Source organism: Miscanthus floridulus, chromosome 3, assembly GCF_019320115.1.
Source record: "Miscanthus floridulus cultivar M001 chromosome 3, ASM1932011v1, whole genome shotgun sequence".
Classification (NCBI taxonomy): Eukaryota; Viridiplantae; Streptophyta; class Magnoliopsida; order Poales; family Poaceae; genus Miscanthus; species Miscanthus floridulus.
Genome location: NC_089582.1, coordinates 131,583,999 through 131,601,469, shown reverse-complemented (window position 1 = coordinate 131,601,469; position 17,471 = coordinate 131,583,999). Strand labels below are relative to the sequence as shown.

The window sequence follows — 17,471 nt, the reverse complement described above, 5'->3', positions numbered from 1 at the left end:
GAATCATAAATGTGAATGTCATTCGGTAGAAATGTGGTAGAACCGTCCGAAATAACACGTTTTCGGAGGCACTCGTCTTCCACTAGATACTAAGCACCCCGAAAATTAGCTACATCGGACAGTTCCGTCGAGCACACCCAAGGGAGAACTCGAATAATCCACGTTTTTCACCCAAGATCCAATAATGAGAACGAGTTTACAATACTTACTCCATTTCTTACAACAAAGAGTTCTCGAAAATACATTATTACAATACCAACTTTAGAATGCGAAATTTAAATAAACATCTAACGATAAGATACAAAGATCCGTCTGTGCCCCCCAGAAGAATCCTCCACACAACAGACATTCCTCAAGCTGCACCTGCAATAGGGGTAAATAAACCCTGAGTACACAATGTACTCGCAAGACTTACCCTACTAGTGGGAATAATTTCTCGGTTCCAAAGGATATGATAAGCTTTATAATTTGCTGGGTTTTCTTTTTGTGAAAAGCATTACTAGTAGTGAATCCTTATGTATGTATTTTATTAGCAGTCATGATTAGTTTATTATCTAACCATTCTATGGCCCCGTTCGCTTGTCTGAACTTTGGCTGAAACTGGCTGAAAACACTGTTCCGGCTGAATTGTTGTGAGAGAAAAACACTGTTTCGCCTGAAAAAAACAAGTCGAACAAGCCAAATTTAAGACAAGCGAACGGGGCCTATGTAAGCACATGTTCTACTTTTAAGCATTAGTTGAACAATCAGATCCATTCATCTTCTTTTATCTTCCAGTTCTTACTATGGTGCTAGATCATAGCCAAGTTATACCTTGTCACACAGCGATTCGCGAACTAATGTATCCCAGCTGGGTACCCCAAAACACACGCCCCGCTTGTACCCCAGGCATAAGCAAGACCAACCCACCACTCTCCTATCAAGGGGTCCAAGTCCCGTCTAAATTTGGACTCCAAGCCGCCACTCCTGAGTCCTGGACTCAGTATGGTGCTTAGACCTCCACCATCCCCATCTCCAATCAGTCGGTCTGGAAAAGAGCCGGAACCCACGACAAGAGAGCAACGAGCCTTCCCGCTCCCATAAGTAAGTATGTGCTCAGGATAATAAGTCTGTGACCTGACTAGAATCCACAGCAACGGACGGTCCTTAACCGACATGGACAGGGAAAACAATATAACTAAGCTATGCCCCGTTGGCCGCAGGGCACAACCTATTATACCCACCAATACCCATACCATATCCCTGCCCAGTCTCTATTTTCTTTCACCATTTTATCATGAGAGTAATAATAATAATCACTTATTGTGAGTAACGGCAGGTTACTCACGCTACCGATAGCCCAAGCATAGCAGCTACTCAACCTATGCTAGTGGGACTCATAGATAGGTTATCTATGCATGTAGTTTCAATATAAATCCTGTAACGTAAATGCACATCACATATATATACCCAGTGATTATTCAAAATAAGGGTTATGCACCAGGACTTGCCTTGGGCAGGCGAGTTGTCAGCTAAGTCAGTCAGTGACGGCTTCGGGACCTCCTCCTGCACAAGAACCTCCTCCTCATACTCCTCGATCACCTCCTCGTACGCCTGCTCTCCGGTGGTCACGAACTCCACCAACTCGTTCTCTACATGCATGCAATTATGATGGAACAATTAGTATTTATGCAACAACAACTATTAAAATAAGAACACACATGCTAAGCTACTAAGCTAGCTCTAATGACTAAGGCCCTAAGCTAACTGTCATCTTTACCAAGCAAAGTGTTGGGTTCAAATAACAAACACCTAGCTTTACAATCGAAGGATATATCTTTATTTCTACTAATAATTTAATGTATATTTGAAACAAAGAACATTTAACTACCCTTATGTTTAGTCTATTCAAAAGCTACAAAAATTATAGTGAGCACGTAATAATACCACGATGCAGCTATAAAAATTTTAGGGCTAAAGCTATCACCAATTTACCACAAAAATTCCTACAATAATGCTCCTAACAATATTAAACATTTTCAAATGATTTAATAGCTCATGGTATCAATATGCATATATATGAACTAAGTACACTAACAGATAGAGCATAATTTTAGAAACTTAACAAAATTTGTTCCATGATTTTTGGATAACTATATTATTTTATATTAATTACCAAAGTTTAACTCAGAAATAAAAATAAAAAGCTATTTCTATCTTCCACGAAAAAGATAAAATCGATTTCGGCCTAATGCGGGGCACGGCCCACGGCGTGGAGCCCGCGCGCGCTGGCACTCTTGCAAAAATACCCTCACGTTATCAGACAATAGCGCGAACACTACACGTACTATTTCTATAGACAACGACTTTACAACGGAGCCCTCGTATCTTTTCACATTCGCACCGGAGAGGTCCTCGAGACATCCCGCACTCGCCGGCGCGATGGGCAGTGGCACTAGACGGTACGCTGGCCACTCGAGGCTCGCTCCGACCCAATTAACGAGCCGAACCCCATCTACGACCCTAACTCCTACCCTAAGTGGCGATACGGAGCAACAGGGTGCATTGGAGCGAGCTGCCACCGCGCGCTGTCGGGGACCTAATACCGGGGTACCCTAGAAGGTGGAACTAATAACCACCGAACGTTAAAAACTTCTGGACGCATAAGAGCGCCGTTTCATCCCTTGTTCGAATGACAGGAGTTTGGTTCCGCCTCGCCCGACGCCTTTTGAGATAGCTCTGCCTCACCCGAGGGCTCAGGGTTAATCTTCGCCTCGCCCGACGCCTTTTGAGATGGCTCTACCTCGCCCGAGGGCTCAGGGTTAATCTCCATCTCGCCCGACGCCTTTGGGGCGGGCTCGGTCTCGCCCGAGAGCCAAGGGATAGACTCCGCCTCGCCCGACCCCGGAGGGGCAGGGTCGGTTTCGCCCAAGAGATAGGGATTGGTCTCCGTTTCGCCCGACGGCAAGGAATGAGCCTCACCCTGCTCCATATCTAAAGACTGGATTCATCTTACCTGACAACTTCTCCCCGTTCCCTCAGGATGATAGGTACAGGGCAAGACAAGACGTTCGGGTCAATCATAGCTCCAAGGACCATACCCTACGCCCTGGCAGGAAAAGTACTGCCAGGGGATGACGGGACAGGTGCTTTAGACCCTTCCGGGCGCCGTAGTGCCCGGAAGGTTGTACATGTGCGTGCTCCTCGCCCTGTAGAGTTGTAGGTGCCGCCTTCAGCTCTGGGACACGGAACCCGACGAAGATATACGACAACCACTACGCTCTAGAAAAGGATTTGCTATCTCCACAAACGACGGATATTCCGTCACCACGCTATGGACCCGAGGGAGCGGCGCCCGCTTCTCGACCCCTCAGGTCCGCCAAGTCAGAAGGCCTTGACCACGGCGTTACTCCGAACCTCGACCCCTCGTCCCTCCGACGAAGACTCACAGGAACCAGAAGGCATGCGGAGCAAGGCTGGGAAAGGCTAATAAGTCAAAACCACTGTACTACAGCCCATACCCTACGCAGGGCAGCATTCTGTAATCAACCTGACATTCTATAGAGACATCGACAGTATTGTAGACACTTATCTTCCTTCGCACTCATCAGAATGAAGAACCAGGCCGGGTAGACGTGAGCCACAAGATTAGGTAAAGCCCTCATCATTGTAAAGCCAGCCCCTTCATCTATAAGAGGGGATACGCTTCTCCCATCAAAGGGACGGACTTTGGACCAAACAAGACAAAACACACACACACAGTCAAGCTGCTATGAAGCTCTTGACCTCCTTTCAACCCTTCCGTCAGAGACTTGGGACCAGTCCCTCCCTCGATCGTTTGTACCCCCTACTACAAATCGTACACGGTGCTAATAACACGAGCAGCAACAAACTGGACGTAGGGACATTCGGCCCGAACCAGTATAAATCTGGTGTCCTTTAGCGCACCATCCGAGCCTAACGCGCATTGCTATAAATTTACTTGCCGGTGCTTGTACGAAACACCGACACGCGCGTTCGCCCACGATGGTGCCGCGGTCATCTCGACAAGCTACAGCGCTAACAGGACGGTAGAGATAGGGGATAAGCACCAGGGCCACACCGCGAACCCGGCCGAAGTGGTGGTTCGGTCGGCCACTACCTGAGCAGGGCTGGCCATGTGCGCGCGACCAGCACGGTGACGAGCCGCGGCGGACACGGCCGCGTCAGCGGCAGCGGGGAGGCGGTAGCGCTCCCACTGGCGTGCGCACGGTGGAGAGGGAGCCAATGCGAGCTAGTAGTGCAGAGGAATTTGTGCGGGGTGAAGTGGTGGAAGCTGGCCACGGCGCGGGCGGTGACGGGTCTTAATGGCACGGTGCCGGGCAAAGCTCCAAAATTAGAGCTCGGCTAAGCCGCAATCAAAGCGGCGTGGGGGCGGTCGGCAAGAGGACGTAAAGGCGAAGACACGGGCATGAGAAAATGATGAGAGGTGGCTGCTCTCTGGCTCATCGTGACCACGACTCGACGGCGGCAGAAAGCAGAGTGAAGGAAAGAAAGAGAAACAGGGCGCGAGCGGCGCGATCAGGACACCCATGCGCAGGTGCTACGGACAAAGCCTGTGCAGGTTTTTCTGGAACGTGCCATTGGCACGGTATTCATTAAGCATAAGCAAAGTTTTACAATTTAAAGCTGCAACGGTATTCATTAAACAGTACTTATATGTTAGGTTACACAAATGCATAGCATAGCATGCCGTGAAAAAAAAATCACCAGAGAAAACACCTCGAGCACGAATTTAGTCTGGTCGCCACTTATCAAGCACGGTAGCACTTTGCGACGGGAGTGGTGCTGCGTGATAGTAATGGAACATTTCAGGAAGCTTCGGCTCATTTCTTGGACACGGTGGGCTCTGCTTGCCCCCTGCCAAGATCATTCACACTCGAAGATTAGCGAACTTCGCAGCGTATCTCTGCGTGCAACATGCGTCGGCTTGTTTGGTCTCTTACCCCTAGCTTCTTGCTCAGTCCGATTGTAATAACTCTATTTGATAAATGAATCTATGATTCACCAAAAAAAAAGAGCACGGTAGCAGTTGAAAAGTCGCCCTGTTTTAACACGGGACGGACGAGTCCTGACTTCCTACCCTGGTGACTGGTGTGGTGTCCTCCCCCTTCCCTGGCGTACTTGCACGCGATTGCGAAGCAGTAGCTCCTAGCGCCCGTTCCGTTCGTTCGTGTTCATCGACGCCACGCCACCAGCACGTTGTCTCTCCTGGCTGGCTGCTGCCAAACCCTGCCGGAGCTTTGCGGCAGGCAAAATCTCCTCTGCTTGTCCGCTTCCCCTTGTATATATAAAAAACCGCCGCGCGTGGGCGTAGCGGGTAGCGGGTGCCGCGCTTTAACCTCCCCACTCCCTCCCGCCATAAATGGCCACTCCCGCTCCCTCCTCCCCGCCGGCGCCGCCGGCCGCGCAAGAGCTCCCCGCCGGCGCAGGCGGCGACCAGCGGCAGCAACAGCAGCAGCCCCACCACCACCACCACCCGCTCCTCGCCGCGGCCGCCGCCGCGTCCCTCCTTGCCGTGCTCTACCTCCCCCGGCCGGTGCTGCTGCTCGTGCTCTCCCCGGCCTCGCTCTCCTCCCTGCTCCTCCTCCTCTCCCTCCTCCGCCTTGGCTCCGCGCCGCCGCCGCCTCACGCTCTCGCCATCCCTCCTCCTTCCCCACCGCCGCCGACGGACGAGAAGCAGCAGCAGCAGGCTCCCGAGGTCGAGTGCCCGCCGCCTCCCTCGCCTCCTCCTCCGCCGTCCCCGCCGCCGGAGCCGGAGCGCGGGAGCGTGTTCCCGGAGGTCCCGGAGTTCGCGTCGTGGGCGGCCAAAGGGCGCGCGCTGGAGGTGATCCACGAGGAGTTCGAGGCCGAGTGGGGGCTGCCGGAGGAGATGGGCCTGCCGTGGGACTCCGACTCCAACCTCGACTCCGAATCGGACAGCGCCAGCGGCAGCGATGACGGCTACGTCGGCCGAGGCGGCGACGCGGAGGACGGCATGATCGAGATCGAGCTGGAGGAGGACAGCCTCATCGAGATCGACATCTCCAGGTTCCGGTGAGGCGGTGACGGACGTGCTGCGTATCGCCTTCATTCCCCTTTCCTCACGGATTAAGATCCTTCGTACTTGGAGCCGGGGTTCTCGACAAAAAATTCTCTGCTTAGTTATTAGGCGTGTGGGTAATTGCCTAATTGGAGTTCTTCAGTTGCTTTATCTAGACGGTTTTGCTGCAATGTACATATAGGACTACGAATTTACGATGATGAGAGATACAGAGCGAGAAGCTTTGCTTGGTTTTTCTTCCCCTTATTACTGAAACAGCTCGATTTGGTTCGTCCATGATTGATAACTTAAAACTCTTACAGCTACTTTTGGTGATGTTTTGTAATCTCTTGCGGTCCTGCCTCTTAAGTTCATCTCGAGAGCTAACTGATCATCATAATCTAATGTGGTTCGCGAATGACTGTTCTGGTGGTCTGATTGGGCATTGCAAGAATGGCAAGTTGGGAGGCATCATCATCTCCCTCCTTGTCCTGGGTGGCAACTGTTGTGCCACAATGCTCCACTGGTGCGCGCTGTTCCTGTTCGATGCATTCATGTACGTACGCCATTAGTGGTGGCTAGGATTGTGCTGGAATAGCCAAAGCTTTTGTGTGCCTTGGCGATGCCGCTTGGATCTGGATTCCTAGATCGCGTCAGTGGTCGTAGCCCGTTCGGTGGTTGGCTGGGTTGTGGTTAAAGCTGTTGGTTCGCCGAATCAGTTCGCACCACAAGAACAATGCAATGCGAATGCTGATGTGATGCTGCTCCAGTACACACCGACTGAACTGAAAGAATATCATCTGATCCAATCCAGACATGCAGTACTCATTTTTCATCAGAGCTTCTAGCTTCAGTTGCCGCTGCCTCTTTTGCGCCGCCTGCTGGATCAACGTTTGGTTACCTAATCGCCTTGCACACTGCAATGTTGCAGTGGCAAATCACGTTTGGTGTCTAGCGGTCCCGGCCGCTTGTCAGTTGTCCAGACCGCATGCTCTGACATCAGATCGTTTGACAGGCCGGCAGAAGATCAGGTACGCTCGCTGTCATGTGCCACGTGAACAGACTGCTCCACTTCATAAACATGATTTAGACGGCCGCCCGTTCAGAAATCAGATGTATATTCCGGCAGCATACTGTATCTAGTTATAGTTTCCGTAGGAGGTGCTGCCTTGTTTACACCTAACTGTGCTCTCTCGACCAGTGTACTTGCACGATAGAGTATTTGGGTTTTTGACCGCTATATAAACGGATTGCAACGTGACAACGATGTGTGTGAAAAGCCGAAAAGGGAGGGGTGGAGGAAAGTGAGATCGGATCGTGTCGTAGCTCCGATAGGATGTTAGGTGGTCTGGACCCGGGGACGAGGTCAGGTCGGTGTTCAGTGGAAGAGCAGTGTGTTCATGGGCCTATAGTTCAGAGACAAGGCTGAATGCTTGTCCAGTCCCCTGTCTCCCAGCATAGGTTTTAGCCCATGTGACTCGGACGAAAAGCTAACTGAAGCTCATAGGCCGAGCATAGTGTACACTAGAAACACCAGCGCGGCGTTGCCGCGCCCTTCAGATCACCCAGTGTGATCATTCCCATGTTTCTGAAATGTATATTTGTCCCTGTAACATTTCATCATGAATCCTCCCATAGCAGGAGAAAAACTGCTGCTCTGGATCCAAACGGTGTAGCAGCAGCAAGCAAGCAGCAGCATGAGCTCTCACATCTCCATCCCCTGCTCACATTCATCCAGAAACCCAAGAACGTGAAACTAAAAAATGTACCCAAAAACATTGATAATAACTGACTCCTAGCAGTGTGATATTCACATAACTTGCATGAAAATATTGGAGTTTGACATAAGAACAACAATGAAAAGGATATTGAATATACCCAATATTCAGAAAGAAGACTGTGTTGTACCAACTGCCGCCTAAGTTATAAGTAGGATGCTAAACCATCCTCCTCCCTAGATTCTGTAAGCTGCTCTGGCTTTGCATCTGCAAAGTCTACCACGAGGATTTACAAAAGAAATGGCATCCATGATCTTGATGCCATGAACGCACAGCCAGGCTGCCTCAACCTCCGCGTAGTGCTCCACACCGCAGGGCGTGCAGCTCCTCCCTGCTGATCCGTCCGTCGCGGTCCGCGTCGAACTGCGGCAGCCACGCTCGGAACTCCTCCACCGTCAGCCCCCCCCTACGGCAGCACACGGTCCCGCACGAACGCCGATAGCCGGCTGGCGACTGCCGATCTGATGGGTACCCGTCGCGACCGTGAAGGCCCGCTTCAGAATTGGCACCGTCTACTGTTTAGGACGGCGAAGCGGCACGAAGACCATGATTTCCAGACGGCCATTTCATCGAACACCATGGGGGCGTCACTCGAGCATCTGCTATACCGAGCTTTCTTCAGTGACATGCCGTCCCACGCTACTCCTCAGGCGGCAGCTAGGCAGAAGGTGTTGGTTTGATCTCCCAACCACAGTGGCCCAACGGCCACTTGGGCCTTGACCTCGCGCCCTGATCGGGGGCGCCCAGTCCATCTATGGCTGGCGGGCCCCCGTCACACTACGCATTAAATAGAGGTGGGGTCGGCGGCTCTCAGTACGAGGTTCGCCTGAGCCGTACGCCCCACCTAGAAACCCTACTCCGGTCTAACAGAGAGGCGCAGCCAGTGACGGGAAGCACCGCCGCCACCACTGCACTGCGCCACCACGGTCTTCACTGCGTCGCTCTCCCTTCTCCGACCGTCGCTGCCTAGCGCAGAACTTCACCGATGAACCTGATGGCTGGATCCCCTACTCAATGGATGGTCAGTGCCTAACCCTAGCTCTTCCTCTCCCTCTCTGTCCCTCTCCGTTCACACCATTACTACGAGAAACCCATTGAAACCCCACTGATCCACTCCTAGATGGTCCCAAAGCGTCTAACAATGGTACCAGAGCCGGTTTACCTAGGCGTGGATCTTGTCAGGGGCGAGAAAACGATTAGAAAAGAAAAGATAGGTTAGATCCGGTTCGGATCGAAAGAAAAGAATTACAGAGGGTTCATCGAACCCTAAACCCTAATCGGGTGATAGAAAGAAAAAGAAAGAAGGGGATTCGAATTCGATTCGGATTACCCTAAAGAACCCTAACCCTAAAGAAATTGGACGGTCCGGGAGAAGTCTTACCAGGGCTTCCCCGCCGCTGTCACTACCGCCTCACGCGGGATGGAGCACCCGCCGCCGGCTTGCTGACGCGCGGGAAGAGAATAAAAGAACAGAAAAGATAAGAACGGTTTAGATCCGTTCGGATCTAGACAAAGAAAGAAGCTTTTCTGAACTCTAACCCTAACTGGGTTAGGGAAAGAAAGAAGAACAGTGAATCGAATCGGCCCAAACCCTAACTTGCCGAAACCCTAACCCTAATTCCAATCCCCGTCCCCAAATCGGATCAGATCCGAGTAGAAAAGAGAGATACAGAAGGGGAAAAGGGGAAGAGGGAAACCCAGAGGGCTTACCTCGCCGTCGTGCACGCCGGCGCGCGCCGGGGGGAAAAGAAAGGGTCGGCCGGGGGCACTGCTCGCCGGGATCCGGCCACAGGGGCGCCGCGGCCAGGCCGCTCGACGGCGGCGCGCTCACCCGCTAGGGAACGCGCACGCCGGCGAGGGGGCCGGCGACGGCGCCGGGGCTCGCTGCTCCATTGTTTCGCCCACTAGCTCGCTCGGTGACTGCTGCGGCGGCACTGAGGAAAGAAGAGAGAGCGCAGACCGGCGAAGAGAGAGAGAGAGTAGAAGAGAAAATGACTTAGGGTTTCGGATGGAAGCCGGCGTCGGCGTTTTTCATTCGCCCGAAGACGCCGCGCAGCCGTTCGATTGGATCCAACGGCGCTAGTTGATTGGGCCAGCGTCGCGGCCCAGGTGGGCGAGGGCGCGTGGCCGAATTCCCGGCCCAGGCCCAGGTTGCGGCCTGGGCGCGGGGGAGCGTGCGTTGCGCGCCGGGTGCTGAGCCGCGGGCCGCGTCTACGCTGCTGCTGCTGTGCTGCTAGCCCACGGGCCGAGCACGGAGCGCACAGAGCTGGGCCGCTGCAAAGCCGCGCGCAAATGGGCCGCATGCCACTTTTCTGAGGTGGGCCAAAAGAATAGAATTAAAGGGTAGCTCATGGTTTTTTGTTTTATCATTTTCAGAAGCAGATTTAAATGTTTTTTGATCAATTTTGAATGTTTAAATTTCTGGTAAAATTGCACCAACGTGTTAGATTTTCCAGAGAGTAGAAAAATATAGTAAAATGCTTCTGAAAAGTAGATAAAGAAATTTTGTCAAGTTTCCGCTGCAAAGTTAAAGGTTTATTGTCTTCTAATTTGAAGAGAAGTTATAGTTATTTAGTAAATGATGAAAAGTTTATCCTCCAGTTAAAATTAGAATCAGCTGGAAAATTTTAATTGGAGGAATAGTCGGTTGATAGTTAAGATAAATTATAATATTGTTATTTTCTGACCAACGTTGATGATAACAATATTATAAGTTTATTTATGAGTTTAAGTTTAAAGTTAAATTATGGTATTGTTATTTTCTGACCAACGTTGATGATAACAATATTATAATTCTATGAGTTTTATGTTTAAAGTTTAAATCTCTGATGAATTTTGCATCAAAGTGACCAATTTTTCAGAGAAAAGATAAAGATCAAGGAATGCTCTTAAACTAGAGAAATGTATTTTTATGTTTCCGCTGCAATGAAGTTGATTGTCTCCTAATTAAATTCGAACCAACGGGAGAATTTAATTTTGAGGAGCAGCTTTATGTTTTTAAGATTATTGAATTTCTATACGTTAATTTCATTTCTGCCCAACGGTGATGTGGAATTAATGTAGAAGAATGGTGTTTTATTCTATTTCTGCCCAACGGTTATATAGAATAGAACATAAAGATTTCAAAGTTTAATGAGCATTATTGTTGAATATTTTTCAGATAAAAGACCTACATGCTTTCATTCTTGAAGGCAGAAAGAGAAATGAGCTGGGTACTTGTGACTCAGATGATGAAATGCCTAAGGGCAAGTTATGTAAGAAAGAATGCCATTGGTTAAGGGACTGTGTTCTCTTTAAAGAATGGCTTCAAAAGAAAAGAATTCTAGGATATTGATCCAAGAAAAAGATAGATCAATGAGAGTCTTCATTGAGAAATGTCTTTTATGTACTCTCTGTGGAGAAGAATTTATTTTTAGTTTCACTTATGAGAGTTGTAAAAGTCATATACATTAAACATGTGTGTTAAAAGAATATTCGGATTTATTTCTGAATTTGATGATTGAACACGAGCCAATCCTGGCAATTATATCCGTTCAAAGGCTTATCTCGCATGGCGGGAAAAAGTTTGAGAAAATACCCGCATGGCGGGGTAAAGTTGGCATAGTACATATGTCAACCAATCCTGCATGGCAGGAGAGTTTGGCATAGTACTTATCCCGCATTGCGGGAGAAGGATATGATGACTCATGTGCTCTAAGTGTATTCTGCACATGGAGAGAAGTTTGCGGTAGCTCTTATGCTATCCTAGAATTGACCGTACACTCTGATTGTGTTAAGGTCGTTAAGTACTCAATGAGTTTAAGAACAAAAGAAAGTTGCATGTGAACCAAAAGATAAAAATGATATGCAAGCGTGACTTGCAGAAGTATTGAAAATAATAGACTATGTTGAGTTTTGAAGTGAAATGAGGGAAATGTACTCCCATATGAATTTTGTTTGCATGATATAATCATGTGGATAAAGTAAGTAATCAAAGTTTCCTCATTCACAAGAGTTCAGAATGTTTCGAAATTGTGGTAGAAAAGTTCATACCACATTTCGAGGGGGAGAAATATAAGATTAATTAAGAAAGACAATTAAGAAAGATACTTCCTCATACTTCAGATAATGCAATGCATACTATGCATTGAAGGTAAAAGTGATCTATAAAAGATGAATGTGATCATTGAGGGAGTAAGACAGTCATAATTATGATACCCCTAAAGTAAAGAAATAGCTAAATTCCTGGACCTTTTACAGTTCCGATAGAAAGATAGCATAGTCAGCTAGTATTTATACTGGATGACGCCATATGAGTTTTTAGCAGATTAAATCTAAAATAAGAAATTACAAGATACACCATCTTTACTGAAGATGGAGTAATCTGGGGGAGCATGGTATGTAGATACCTAAAGCTTTAATAGAAGTGGGATTATATATCCACTACAGTGTTTAGAGCAACAAATTGCTTAATACATGTTTATGTTGTATGACATATACAACACCAGATGTTAGCTCTTAAGGAGGATGAATAAGTAAATAAGGATCTTGTGATACAGGAGGCTATAGAACAATTGCCTTTTGGCAATGAAGAGTAACAATAGCCCCATATGAAAGAAGTGCCATGAGGCCCTAGAAGGTCTCAAAGAATAAGAAAATCAGATATTTCTGGTGACTAAGAAGAAATTCCTAATGGAGCAAAAACAGTAGGCTATAATAGGTCTACAAGACAAAGGTGACTCCAAAGGGAATACAGAAAGATACCCAAAGAGAATATGGAAAGCAATAAAGCACCACTTGTGGTGAAATGATTTACATAAAGAGAAGGAATAGATTATAATGAGCATGCAAGGATTCTTTTAGAATCATAATGGTATTAGTGGCACATTACGATTTACAGTTACATCAGAAAGATATAAAGACACTTTCCTCAACGAGGATTTGTATGGAAAAGTTTACATGGCATAACTCAAAAGGTTTTGTCGTGGAAGAAAAAGAATGTAAGGGATATTGCCTAAAGAAATCCATTTATGGATTAAAGCAAACTTCAAGACAGTGGTTCTTGAAGTTTGACAGTACAATAAGAAAGTTTGGGTTTTAAAGAGAATGTAGAGGACAATTGTATTTATGCAAAGTTTAAACATGGGAAATTTATTTTCCTAATCCTACATGTGGGTAGCACCTTACTCGCTAGTAGTGGTGTTAATCTACTGTTGGAGAAGAAGCAGTTCTTGTCCTCAAGTTTCAATGAGAATGGTCTTGGTAAAGCATCATTCGTTTTAGGAATTGGAACTTACCGAGATAAAAGGAAAAGGGGTATTATAACTGTCTCAAGTGTATACTTAGAGAAGATTCTAAAGAAATAAAGTATATATGTGAATAAACCTGCGCCTGTTCCTATAGTCAAGGGTAATAGTTTTCAGAACTTTCAGTGTTCCAAGAATAAATGTGAGATTGATCAAATGGACGTCATATATGCTTCAGCTGTTGGAAGCTTACTGAATGCTTATAAGCAAGAACTTACCCTGACACCGTTTTTGTATCCGGGATGGTTTTGGCAGAAGTCCAGTCCAGATATAGATCACTGGAATGGAGTTGAGAATGTTTTGCAATTGTGCAAAGATTTATAGGCCTCATGGTAAGTAAGAAAGAATAAGTACTCTCAAATAGTTGTGGGTACAAATGTTAAATTTTGGTGAGATGTTTAGTGAAACCCACATAGTAGCTAACACTCGTAGTTGGAGTTTTATTGTGGGAAAGCTCCAAAGAAACAGTTGTGGTGTCATCAAAGATGCATACCCATGGTATAGCTTGTTATGAGGCTTAAGGACAGGCGAAGTGGTTAAAAGAACTTACACCCGGAATTGATAATGGTATACAACAGCAATAACCATTTAAATAGTTCGCTCCTATAACAACGGGTCAAGTGTGCTGCCAAACATATTGACGTTAAAGTTGTACGTTGTGAAGGAGAAAGTCCGAAATCATACTAAAAGTATTGAACATATAAGTAACAAGCAAGTGCTTGCGGATCCGCGTACAAAAGGCTTACCACCCAGTGTGTTTGGAGAACACACAGTCGACATGGGTTTATGGTATAGCCTATGATTTCCGGACAATAAAGGGCCCAAAGTTAAAGAATCTATTTCAGAACAGAGATGTGTATTGTAGCTGTTAAGTCTATCGGCGATTGACCGTGACGATGAAGCATGCTCTATGCACTAATCTGTGATGGAACAAATAAAAGTGAAAATGATTAAAGTCAAAGTTTAAAGTTAAAGTATGAGTTGAGATCAAGGGGGAGAATGTTGGTTTGATCTCCCAACCATAGTGGCCCAACAGCCACTTGGGCCTTGACCTCACGCCCTGATCGGGGGCGCCCAGTCCATCTATGGCTGGCGGCCCCCCATCACACTACGCATTAAATAGAGGTGGGGTCGGCGGCTCTCAGTACGAGGTTCGCCTAAGCCATACACCCCACCTAGAAACCCTACTCCGATCTAACAGAGGGGCGCAGCTAGTGACGGGAAGCACCGCCGCCGCCACTGCACTGCGCCACCACGGTCTTCACTGCGTCGCTCTCCCTTCTCCGACCGTCGCTGCCTAGCGTAGAACTTCACCGATGAACCTGATGGCTGGATCCCCTACTCAATGGATGGTCAGTGCCTAACCTTAGCTCTTCCTCTCCCTCTCTGTCCCTCTCCGTTCACACCATTACTACGAGAAACCCATTGAAACCCCACTGATCCACTCCTAGATGGTCCCAAAGCGTCTAACAGAAGGTGCTAGGGAAAACAAATAGAGGTGCGTCCTTTTGGCCGCGGGGGTGCAGCGATAGGTGGACGAGGACGCGAGGTGGCCAAGCCCAAGCGCCGCAGGCATGGTGGAGAGCATGTTGCAGGTGAGCAGGCGTACAGCGATGCAATTGGTGAGGAGGCCCTCGAGCCCGCAGCGGCGTCGATATTCCCGCTGCGGCAGCGTCCTAGATAAGGGCGGCGGCGAACCGGCGACCCGAGACGTGGCCAGGTGGTCTGCGTAGATCAGCAGAGGAGGTAGACAGAGAGGAGAGCTCTCGAGCACCTTCTCGTCAGGGTCTCCACCGCACTCGCCAGCGATTTGCTTCTGCTCGTCGCTCCTGGGGCCGCGTTCACCACCGTTGCGGCGGCAAGAACTGCTGGCGTGGTCTCTGCACGTGCCCAACAAGGCGGCCATGGCCATCACACGGATTTGCTAAACATGGCTGAGGCATGAGGTACATGGAAGAAGGAGAAGATAGACACCCTCCTCGCTTGATCGTATCAGCCATGCTTATTAGTTATAATATAATATTTTTATCTTACAACAAAACAGCATTAACCGACTTATAAATCACAAAAACGATCGAGCGAACAGGGTGAGAGCCATGGTCTCATAGAGAGAGGAGAGGGCAAGGAAAGGTTGAGGATGGTGCCAGTGGCGGCCGCGCCAACGCCATGAGTTCTTGCCAAGAGTTGAGAGTAGTACCGTCTAGGACCTGAGAGCAACGGCTCGATCGAAGGCAGCATAGGCGATCCAAATGGCTGAGCTTCGTCAGTGATGTGGCCCAATGATAAGCCAGAGCTTGAACTCTGGATTCAAAAGTTAAAGATAGGTGGAAAAGCTATTTGGGTCTATATCAAGTGACTATATCATGGGGTGTTAGTTGAGTACTTCGGTGACACTTTGCCCTCCATCACCATGACTCCATGAGTAGAGGTGAAACTAAATGGGACAAATCTCATATGGTCACCATTTTTGTTTTCTATATTACGACATCGTTCCCAAATTTAAAAAATTGATATTTTCAACTAGTTTTACATTCATTTTCAATCAATTTATATTCATTAGTTTTGCAAATCCAGAACTAATCGCTTTTGTTTTCTATATTGTAATGTTGTTACTGACTATTTCACCCCCTATCCGTGAGGCCCTTCATCAATGGCTTTGGGAGGCGGGTATTGATCGCAAAGGCAAGTGAGGACGCCATTGCCTTCCTCTCCTCCTTCATCGTCGATGCCCTCTTGAAGATGTGGCCCTGGGCTTGACAACATCCAATCGCGCAAGCTTGTGAATCTGCCCTTGAACTCTAGCAGCATGGCCAGGAGCTGGTTCAAGCTGAGGTCATGCTAGAGCTAACCAATCGACTACCTAGGGAATGTAGGAGCTAAGCCTAAGGTTGAGGAGAACGAGTTCATTCGACATAGGTTGGCGAGCCTAGTTATCCTAGACGCTAAGTACTAAATGTTAAATGGTCACTAATTCCATATAGTGTCCAAACAGTTTAGACGATTTAAACGATTTTCACTGTAGCAATAAAATACATATAAAAATACAACTATTTTAGTTTCATGCTAACTTTTTTGAAGTGCAATTTGAGTCATGCACAAAGTTGGACATGATAGGTTTGCAGGATCAATAAGCTCTAGAACTAGGACACATAAACATGAACAAAGCTAGTGCTGGTCAGACCTTCGTTGGATGACACTACGCCAGATTTGCACATCACTGTCGGCCTCATCATTGTTGGATTTGTGAGAACTGGCAGTGATGTACCTTCAATGTCAGTTATGAGCTTGAAAATGAAAAAAATGATTAGGGCTAGGCTAAAACCGGTAGTGAAGAACCACATCACTGTCGGTTTGTGGCTTGAACCGGCAGTGTTTTGGCGGCCACTCATCACTGCCGTTTTAAGCCAAGAGCCAACAGTAATTGGGCTCTATCTCTGTCGATTCTAGCCAAGAATCTACGATGATAAGTCTACAACACAAAAAGGCTGCAGCCGTCCTCTCCTTCCTCCTTTCTTCCATCCTGAGAACAGAGGCGCACATTTGGACCCTTCCCTCCATTGTTGTGGCTGCTCTTCACCATGAAGCTAGTGCTTGGATTCTGAAGAATGACTTGATCTTTTTGCTTTAAGGTTAGTAACAAACATCCACTCCTTTGATTTTGTTACTTAATTAGCTTCGTTTTGATGGCTACATTGCTTGATTCTCATTCTAGTTCTTTCTCCATTTTAGAGAGCACTTTTCCAATTCGACATTTGTGCAAGGCTCAAATTGTGGTGAATCCATCATCCAAACGGTTGGTGTCTATGAACACATTTAAATTCTTAGCTAATTATTCCATGATGATCAAGATCATCATTATTAGTATGTGATGCTATAATTAGTTCTTAGAAGTAGAGTAGAATAGATGTTCTTCATTATTGTGCAATAAGTATTTTTTACTACGATTTTCAATTTACAGGACCGGGGCTACCAATTTTAATTTTCCAATAATTAGTGTATAATAATGTTTTTCCAAAAATGGTACTTTCGAGCTACAGTTGTTGTTCATGAAGCTCGATTTCTTATTAATTCTTTGTAATTACTGTCTCAATATTTTTTTGTGCAGAGATGGATCAAGAGTGGATGCATCTGTCCTGAACGGACAAGCGATACATGCATGGCGTCAGTCAGTTTATCACCGATGCCAAAGCTCATGCTGGGAATGGGAACCCTATCTTCTGCCCATGTAAAGATTGCAAGAATCAAAGGAACTTTCATCAAATTGAGTCTATACGATCGCACTTGATTACCAGGGGGTTCATGCCAAACTATACGATATGGACTATGCATGGTGAGGTTGGTGTGAATGTTCTATAGGAAAACGATGAT

The 17,471-nt window shown here is 47.3% G+C and overlaps 1 protein-coding gene across 1 annotated transcript; it reads left to right on the top strand.

The window, feature by feature from the left end:
- The first annotated feature begins 5,339 nt into the window (after positions 1–5,339).
- On the top strand, positions 5,340–6,360 carry LOC136546973 (CASP-like protein 4A1). Its single transcript, XM_066538929.1, has one exon. The coding sequence runs from the start codon at positions 5,384–5,386 to the stop codon at positions 6,056–6,058; it is 675 nt and encodes a 224-aa protein (XP_066395026.1). The 5' UTR covers positions 5,340–5,383; the 3' UTR covers positions 6,059–6,360.
- Positions 6,361–17,471: the final 11,111 nt, after the last annotated feature.

Coding starts and splice junctions, on each gene's coding strand:
- LOC136546973 (XM_066538929.1), top strand. CDS start 5,384: ATGGCCACTCCCGCTCCCTCCTCCCCGCCGGCGCCGCCGGCCGCGCAA.